Genomic DNA, 10,537 nt, shown 5'->3' with positions numbered 1-10,537 from the left:
AAAAAGATATGGGACGGCAAACTTCTCCACCGCTTCTGCGACGAATCCTCCACCGCCGCTGCGTTGGAACCACCGCATCTGCGAAAGCTATAGCCAGTGTGGTTATAAATATTTACGCGTTTCAGGTTATGTAATGGTTTGTTATTTCTGACAAGTTTGCCATTACATGTTCTTCTTTTTAAAATTTATGAACATGAGAGTTGTATCAAATGTGAAATCTACGCTATTAAAACACTAACCTAATTGTCTAGTTTAATACATTACAGGACGAAATGGAAGCAAAGAGTCAACCGGAGAAAACCAAAAACGGATTTACCAAGCGAATAAAAAAGTCAAATAGCGAAAACCGCGAGTCAGATTCAAAATGTGATACAATATCAACGTGCTGAAAATTTATGTGGGCGCTGACGGATATTGCGTGGACTGCGAAGAAATCTCCTGTAAGGAATGTCTAAATATCATCGTAGACTAACGGCTACCCAAAACCACAAAATATTTAGACATGATGAAAAGTAATTGATGTGACAATCAAGGTTACAAATTTCTACAATTTTTGTTTACATCGACTGCGGTGGCAAATCTTTTGTAAATACAACTGTCGTTTTTATAATACATGTATGACTTATCATCGCTATCAATATCTTGCATATCATAATGCGTTTTCGATTTTGTTTACGATTGTAACTAATACTAATTGATATAATTGTTCGGCGAAGACGTTATTGAGTTTTATGTGATCATTTAGATTGTGATTGAATAAATTGGCAAATATCTTACGACGTCTGCAAGATACCCAGAAACTTTGGGATTTGAAATTCTATTGGCTCTCGATTTGAGCAGGTGGATATAAGAACTTCAGTGAATGTATTTGTGCAATATGTTTTCAATACATTTCATATTCAATCAATCAATGAATCAATGAATCAATGAATCAATCAATGAATCAATCAATCAATCAATCAATCAATCAACTAATCAATCAATCAGTCAGTCAGTCAGTCAGTCAGTCAATCAATTAATCAATCAATCAATCAATCAATATCAAGAACATGACTTGACCCTCAATGTATGCTTCTTTTTTATAAAGTCAACCCGTTGGTTCCAGATAGAGAAAAAGACTTACAATCGGTAGGTCGACTGCTCAGATATCGAGCAATTCTTTTTAACGATGATTAAGTATGGACATAGAACATACGTTAAGTTGCTGCACGTCATTTAGTCAGGTTGGAAAATTGTTTTGTTTGTTTGTTTTGGGTTTAACGCCGTTTTTCAACAGTATTTCAGTCATGTAACGGCGGGCAGTTAACCTAACCAGTGTTCCTGGATTCTGTACCAGTACAAACCTGTTCTCCGGAAGTAACTGCCAATTTCCCCACATGAATTATCAGAGGTGGAGGACTAATCATTTCAGACACAATGTCGTTTATCAAATAGTCACGGAGAACATACGCCCCGCCCGAGGATCGAACTCGCGACCCAGCGGTCCGTAGACCAACGCTCTTACCTACTGAGCTAAGCGGGCGGACTTTGGAAAATTGTCAGATATATTAATACGGGTAAGGTTTACCGACAACCTCATGTAACAGGAAAACGACGTTACACATCATTAAGCCGTAATGTCATAAAACACTTAGACATTTCAACATTTTAATTATACAATATACTTCACAACAGCGGGTGTTAAGTGCTGTGTGGCGGCCGTAAAAAGTCGCCCCGACTTCATCTCAGTGTTGTTTTATTTTCTGGTCCTTCGGGGTCATTGTTTTCAACTCAATTAGATTTGAAGATTGAATACTGCTTAATCCGGCGCTAGGGGGCGTAGGCAGTGTTGCTTTTTCCATTACTGCCCATGAACAGACTCAATCAAACCGAGTCTGCAATTTTCACTATTTGCCTTTTTCTCGGTGCTTCTGATGGATCTACTTTCCAGATTTTAATTATTATAGTTCAAATGATGATTTTATAATACAACTATGTCTTTACAGCACGTATTGTTATATGAAGTAATCTGTAGAAATCCGAACATGGATTTTTCATTATGTTAAACAACCAATATCGCTGCACCAATGACGATACCAACAAATTGATGCAAACTTTAAATATAACCATACAGTTGTCCACCTTTATGATAATCATGTGCCTTAAACGTGGTGCCATTAAATCTCACCTCAGCCAACCCCTGTTTACCTTTGTTTGTCCGTCTCGTAATTTCAAATGTTATTTCTTGTGCGTTTACATGGGTATTAAACCATTTTGGGATTTCTTGTTAGTCAACGAATCGTGTTATCATTCTCAAATGATTTGAAACAAGTTTCAAACCTTTTTATACTTTTGTTTACACATCTGAAATAACATTGAGTCCATATATTTACATTTTACAATAGCTTGATATAATATTAGTGATTTTTCTATGACCATAAGAAAGTCACAATAAATGTTAGGCTATCATTTTTTTCAAAGCTAAAAACTTCCAGAAAAAAATTATAACTCGCCATTAGATGAAATAATGCTCCTGATTTCTTAAAACTATCCCAAAATTTAGTAAAAATGACATAGTCGATCGATTTTGTCTTTAAAAAAATAAGTTCTTACTAAGATTTTTTTTTAGATTTTCCTTTTTGACATTTTGATTTTGATTTTTACGAAATTAAAAGATACCACTTCGTTCATGTTTTTGTGAATAACGTAATCTCGAGGAAAGTGGCTTAACACTGCTGCAAGCTTGATTTGATCGGGTATATTCATGGACGGGTAGTGGAAATGCATACTACCGTCCACGCCTTTCAGCCCCGGGTTGAGTAGAACTCAACATTTACACAAGCTACAAGTACAAAAATAAATTTAGAGACGTCCGCAGATATATGATGAATGTAGATATATGCTAACCATTTACACAAGCATACTATTATTGGTTTACGTTTTGAGTAGACTGTATTCTTCGACCTTGTTTTATTCTATTGATTGTTTGGTATATTTTTGGATTCCTGCTTCAATCTGTCAAGCAAACTTGATTTGAAACACATTGTCTTTTACAATAAGAGGTAAAATATGTTATCCAAATTGCGATGTGGGAAGTGGGTAATTATCTTATAACAAATAATAATTTCTGAGTTGTAACGTAAACGACAGGAAATGAATTAAGATACATTTTGGCAGTTTCCGTGAAACGAAGCTAATATCTTGATAGGAGTTTAAGGCTTATATGTTATAACTTAAACAACCTGATACGCCTACGTGTAACATTGTGAGAAGGCATAGACTTGGAGAGATAATTGATGTATAGTATAAACAGAAAACAAACCAATATTACATATAACGAGTTTAATATTATGGGCATGTTTATATTAAGATATCAAACCGTCTATCTGTAGTATAATTTAAAACAATTTCTCCTGTTGACAGGTATGATACCCGCAACAATGTTAAGCTTGAAATAAATGGCCGACACTATCGAAACTGCCTAAAGCATTGCCTAATTAATCGTTTTGCTTGTGTACATGTCTTGACAACAATAGCTTGCTGTTCAAAAATTGTTTCCCAAAAAGAGTAAATATCATAACATGGTATTTAATATTGATATTTAACCTTTGAATTAGGATATGTACAAGGTCAAGGTCACATTCTAAAACCTGTACACCCAAGTGATAATAGCATTTGTTTCAAAAAGACGATGAAGATTTTTTAAATACGCTGTTTGCTACATTTGTTCGTTATTACACGAACTCCCTTCCTTTGTTTATTATGATTTTATCAGTATCTGATTTGCAGGCAAGACTCCTTACATCAATAAAAAATATGGTTAGCATAATATATCAGCGGTCAAAAAGTAAGAAATTATTTTCAAAAGTATATTGTTGATTTAAGTTTGTTCGTATCATTAAATGCAAACTTTAATATGCCATGTTAAAGTTTTATCTCAGCATTTCTAAGTTTTTTAGACTTGGCTATTCAATTGGTAAAGGGTTCAAGATTTCTTGCATGCATAATTTTGTAAGTATTTTTAAAATAATTTATTTCACTTTTTTCCGGATGCAATGTCATATCATAAATTTCGGAACGTATGTTGATGAAGATAAAATTACTACTGAGCTCTTGCTGTTTTACTAAAATGATAGATTTATAAACATTGAATTCATCCGCGTTCACGTATATATGTATAGTGCCTAAAATAAGTATTATTTTTTTATATATATAAGAATACTAACGGCCCTAGAGTTGATGCAATGTGGTACATCGGACTTTACAAGTATCTTTGTAGAAAGTATACATTTTCTAAATGTAACTAGCTCCGGTTTTTTTCCGGTAGATTTGATTCAAATGAATTCAAAAAATTATATGTGAAGTGATAAAACTCGAGTTTATGTGGTATTATATCATGGACGACAAGATTTTTTAATTTTTATCTGAAATATTTATAAAATGTTTGTTAATGGCATTTAAGATGTTAAGCTCCAAGTCAACTACACCCTTTCGAATTTCAAATGTGTTTAAAATAGTTATCTATGTTAGACATAAAATTCAAACTTTTCAAAATAGCATTAGGGCATTTGGTATTTTATCAAATGTATTGTGATAAGTACTTTTTTATTTATTTATTTTTTCAAATATGACACTTTATTTCTTGTTTTATTGTAATTATAGAAGGATTTACCTTTACGAAAACAATGTCTTTGGTCATTGATTTTTTAAGAAGTGTGTTATTCAATACGTTATATAATTACTCAAAGGCATCAGTTTAGAACTGTTATTGTATCAGTTGTTTCCATTAGTGAGTTAACAAAATCCTTTTTGAAATAGGTATGTGTCATATTTTTGAAACATCTATAAGTTATTGTATCTTGTAAATGTTACTGCCTTTCGTTACATAAAAACATGAGTAATACGATATTTAACAACTTAGAGTAACATAACAACATTAAAACACATTATATGACATTAAGGTATTAGACCCCTAATAGTAATGTTTTAAAAATGGCATTTGCTTGGTATATTCTTACAGTTGACCGTGCTTCGCACTGTGTTGCAAATTTTAAAAAAAAGTTTTACCATGCCGTTATTTATAAATTTTGTACAATTTTTGGTATTTCCTCAAGCTCAAGTAGAAACAAATTTTAAAGTTATGGTCTTTGTCCCAAACGTTTGCAGATAACAAAAACTGTAATTATACAACTTAAATCAGTAATATGATATTGGTTGAAACAATATTTATTTTCCAGCAGGTATACAGCAAACATATATTTACACAAATCAAGGATTGAGTAGGAAGCTAAGCCTATTTAGAAACTCTTTCCTTATAGATAGCAGGGATAGCTAGTAACTTAGAAAATAAAGTATTTATAAACTATGGAAAACATGCAAATGAAACATGCAATATCAATAATACATTACCAAAGCTAGACAACTATGTATCTCATGTTGTTTGTTTTAAAATGGTAATGTAGTAACTGCATATATTTAAACGTGCTAAGAAACAGTAGGTATTCCTTACATTGGTTTATGACTAAGAGATGTATGAAGGAAGTAAAAAGGGTAGAAATGAGAGTGTAGCGGAGATAGAGGTAGATAAATATAGAGATATGGTCACGTACACGAAGTGCGGTTGGTTCTAAAATTATCAGCATGGAAAAAGTGAGCAAGATGATACATAATATCCAATAATTAATAGTTTATTGTATGATGTAGTATGTACAAAGAGGAATGCTATGTATCAAAACGCTTGGTTGTTCTGATGTAATTATGCACATGTGCGAAGATTTCACTATTTGAATCATCTGAGAGGTTTGGGTCTCCAAATAGAAGTGTAGACAGAGAAGGTGTGGTGAGGTTTAGAATGTGATTGAAGAGTATAGTGCGTTGTTGGCGATAGAAATGGCAATCAAAGAAGCAATGGTGAGTACTTTCGGTTTGGCCACATTCACATAGAGGACTGGTGATTATGTTTTTTGGAAATAGATGTTCGTTTAAGGTGCTGCAATGAGTTCTGAGACGAGTGTGTAGAATTTGGTGCTTACGATTGCCAATGTAGTAATGAGAGGGAACCATGGGTTTGTTGGCACTGAGTTTGCTTTTGAAAGAGTTGAATGTAATTCAGTTTCGGTTTTCAATAAGAAGCTGTGTTTCTAAATGAGAACTAAAAGTCATGTGATTATCAGTGATTATATTTTGATTGTGAAGAGAACGTGTTTTGAAACAGTCATTTATAGAAATATATTCCAAGGAATGAGTAAGCATATAAAATAAAAGGAATAAGAGGAGAGATGTTAAAATGGGAACTACAAGTCATGTGGTTATCAGTGATTATATTTTGATTGTGAAGAGAACGTGTTTGTAACAGTCAGTTATTGAAATGTATTCCATGGAAATAGTGAGAATATAAAAATAAAAGGAAAATGAGAAAAGATGTTTCTAAATGGGAACTAAAAGTCATGTGATTAACAGTGATTATATTTTGAGAAGCAGAATATTACAGAATTTTAACAACTCTATATTTGAAAATGCATATAAATATTGTACCATAGATATCCATGTTTCATGTTTGTGATGCAATTTTATATAGTACAAATATAAAAACTTTAGATTATGGTTTTGTGTCTTAACGTGTATTTTGAACTTTAAGACAACCATTATTTTATGGAATTGGGGACTGTGTAAAGAGGTTTTCATAGTGATGTGAGGGGCTTCTATCAGGGATTAGGATAATTGAGTATTTTAACTCATACCTTGATATACTTTCTTAATTTGAAGGCTGCAGTTTTGAAATCAGCTTAGAGTTAATAAAAGGACACAAAATTATATACTACATACAATGATTTGACAAGTAAAAATGGAATATACAGAAATATGAGTTGATTACATTTTAAATGTTTATGCTCAGACGATTTTTTCAGATATACAATCATTTTATTACCGTGATAATTTGGTATATATAATATAAATGAAAACATACAGGAACATGATATTAAAGACGTAATGTGACATATAGAACAGTGATATGATTAAAACAATAATTAGTAAAATTTGTTACAGAAATATTAAACATTTAGTAATTTTACATTCCACCGAAGTACACAGTACTAGTATTATAAAACTTAGAACATAACAAGTAAATACATTTAAAGTTCAACCTAACAAAGAAATAAATACGCGATGTTACCATGCAAGTGTATACGATAAAAATTCATTTGATTGCTGGGATTAAAAACAAAAATGCAGCAAGTAATGATTTCAAATTATTGATATGACGTCAATGTACTTGAGTTTGAAACTCTATGAATCAAGAGTGGCAGTCTTTTTACTTTATGTTAAAAGTGACGATTGATTTGAAATAAACGTGCTGAGTTCTTTGAAATATGTAAGACACTATATTTCGTTTTTGCAATTAAAATTGTCAACACATCAGAATAATATTAAAAGCTTAAATGCTTCTAAATATTTTACGAAAAAGGTGTGTGCACATGATGACTTGTCCTGCCTTATTCCCATAATTTCATCAAGAACTTGGAGGTTTGAACAAGCTATTATACCTGTATAAATTGCCCACATACATATTGACTAACCATATTTCCTTTATAATCATTATACTGATGATAAGACAGATGCGCATATTCATAACAATCCATTATACATTTGTAGAACATAAATACATGCACATATACATATACTCACAAAATAACTGACAATAAGGAGTTTAATGTAAACAACAACAAATATATGATTCGATACAATTATTTTTGACATGCATTTGGAGCAGTGTGAATAGTACATTTGTATTTATATTCTTTTATAATTTTCGGCAAAGAAAAATTCAAACAATATAAAAACAAGAAACAATATAAATTATCGTGTCAAATTATGGATTGCCAGAAATCCACTTGAACATAATTAACGTATGGATGAAGCTTTACTCCTTTTAAAAATTAGCTCAGACGTGTATACGTGTTCCATGGTTATTTTAATGAACAATACCATGCATGCAATATTATTTTAAATTGTATTTTGTAAAGCAATTCAGTTACATGATCAATTTATAGGAAATTTATCAATCTAAAAAAAAGGAAAAATAAGATAATCCATTTCGTTCTACTGTTGTCAGTATAAATAAATTGGTATTATTGTCAGCTCTTTCAAACAAATGTTCCCTTTAAAGAGAATTCCTATAGTTTTTTTCCTTTCATAGAATTTTTTTAAATTCACATATATGATATGAAATTTTGTGCTGAAAACAATGAACAAATAAAAACAATAGGTCACCAGGCTCGTTTTTGTGAAAAATTGATTTGAACACACCCACTGTTGCTGAAACTGCCAGCGATTTTTCAACATTTTCGTAATTTTCTGCTTTTTTATAAATACCAACCAAAATATACATCAAGACAGAACAATAAGGTTTTTTTCTTTTTACAAATTTTATTATATACTTATTTGATATTATAGCCATATTTGTAATACTCTATCCTTACAGTAATTGGTACAAATGAAAACAAAATATTGTTTCATATATACTTTTGTGAACTTTTTTCAATGAAAAATACCCATAGTGAAGAATATATTTTTTAAATTTTGAAAAAACTCTTTCATAGAATTTTTTCCTGTTTTTCTTGTGTATAGATAATTGTATTGTGAACATAAAAATGGCTAAAAATGTATGGGTCACCAGGCTAAATTTTATGTTAAGACCGCTAGAATACAACACCTGTTAGGACGGAAAGTGGCGCGAACCTGGCAAAATTGATTACATGTATGTGCGCTAGAAGTTAAAAAAAAGTTTTAAAAATTCTTAATTCTTTCTATAATTGAATACTAAATAATCTGAAAGGTGATACTGACTTATCAGTACTAAGTCAATTATCTTACGTTATATGAACAACACTGTCTTTTTACTAAAATGCGATGTGAAACACAACCACAAAAATAGCAAGATATCTGTCAGGCATGATACTTGTCAATACAACATAAACCAGTATCAACATTTGATTACTGATAAAACTTATCAAAAAATGTCATTTCATTCAAGAAACCTCATATTTAAGATTGTCTGTAACATGTTTTGACAAATGTTGACTTCAGTTCAGTTTTCCATAGAAAGTGTCGGCTGCGCAGAAAGATGCGCATAAAAAACTATAGGAATTCCCTTTAAAAGGTGTGAAATTTAGAAGGAAGACAAAACATGGCGTTTTTAATATGACGTTTTTTACCTCCGTACAATGTTATGCTAGTACTACAGTGAATGGAAGGTAAACTATTTCACGTGAAGATGACATTATTTGTTATATACATTTATTCACTTCTTTGATATACTGACAAAAATATTTTATCATTACCGTCTGCATACGCAAATAAAGAATGGTAAAATATGTTTAAAACACACTTACTACATAAAATGATTTATAATATGACTTCATGCGATTTATGTGTATTACCTTATGAGACATTTCATCACACTCCATTCTCCCTGTACAGGTATTATTCTATATATTCCTGGCATTTGGAAGTGGGGCCAAAAGGACGTTTTAGCTTAAATTATGCATTAGTTTGCAAACCACGATTCGGGTTATGTATTTTGTCGTAGGATTTTGGTAACAAATTTTGATGATCATTGTTAACTCCTTTGAGCGAAAATGTACCACCTGTCAGCATTTGTAAACATTCGACGCCTTTCTGTATAGGTAAAGCGATGTATGTTCTTTTCACATTGGGATCTTTAAGTTTCTCTTTGTCAGTATTCGAACCTATCAGCATTGAAATAACATGGACGTGTTTGTCATCAAGATCATCTGCACAAACTATGGCACCACTATCACCTTCAACAGCCATTCGTTTGTATGAATTTCTGTCTTCTATTTGCATGTATGTCTCAGTCGTTCCAGGAAAGCTTAATTCTGGAATTCTAATAATTCCAAGTCCTGGACGCGACGTCGCTCCCCACAAGTGGACTTTAAGATCCTATTGTAAATTAAATGTTAAGGAAAAGTATTAAAATTTGTAACGAACACATGTGCAACACTTTTTTTAATCAAATTTTAAACTAGTTCTATGCATTATTGAAATACAGGAAAACAGTTTAAGTTAAAATTTAAAAAAAAAGTCATATTGTGAAAGATATTATTTAGGAGGTAGGTTACCTTGTTACATGGCTAAATTCAAATTAGTTGAACCACAGCATTTTTTTTTCTATTTTGTATAATTTAATATTTTAACTGATGCAATCTCAAATTCGTTTATCTCTGACCCTTCAAGTACAATTTTGATCCAGGGTTGAAGGACATGGCACTCCAAAGGTATTTTATGTTGAATGAAGAAGGAAAAACGGACATTTAACACTTTTCAGTGTATTTCAGTTTCATTGTTATCTGTAGAAGTCTGCATAATTGATAATGTTACTAACATGCGCGTTAGATTTCAAATATAAGTTTAAAATATATATGTCTTGGGGCTCGTGTTTCATTGGTAACGCAGTTTCCCTCATTTTTAAACAACTGTGTATGGAAACGGGTTTTTTCGACCGACCCAGTACCATTCCCTTAATGATCAATATGGA

General features: G+C 31.6%; 1 protein-coding gene across 3 annotated transcripts in view; it reads right to left on the bottom strand.

Moving 5' to 3' along the window:
* Nucleotides 1-3,343: 3,343 nt before the first annotated feature.
* Nucleotides 3,344-10,537, bottom strand: part of LOC128552108 (uncharacterized) — a 40,180-nt gene continuing 32,986 nt past the window's right edge. For all 3 annotated transcript variants that reach the window (XM_053533119.1, XM_053533121.1, XM_053533120.1), the window contains exon 15: nt 3,344-9,942. In XM_053533119.1, the coding sequence (XP_053389094.1) occupies nt 9,520-9,942 (423 nt within the window). In that variant the 3' untranslated portion in view covers nt 3,344-9,519. The remainder of the gene's footprint in view (nt 9,943-10,537) is intronic.

This window comes from Mercenaria mercenaria, unplaced genomic scaffold (assembly GCF_021730395.1).
Source record: "Mercenaria mercenaria strain notata unplaced genomic scaffold, MADL_Memer_1 contig_2049, whole genome shotgun sequence".
Lineage (NCBI taxonomy): Eukaryota > Metazoa > Mollusca > Bivalvia > Venerida > Veneridae > Mercenaria > Mercenaria mercenaria.
This window is presented reverse-complemented; position numbering and strand designations above follow the sequence as displayed.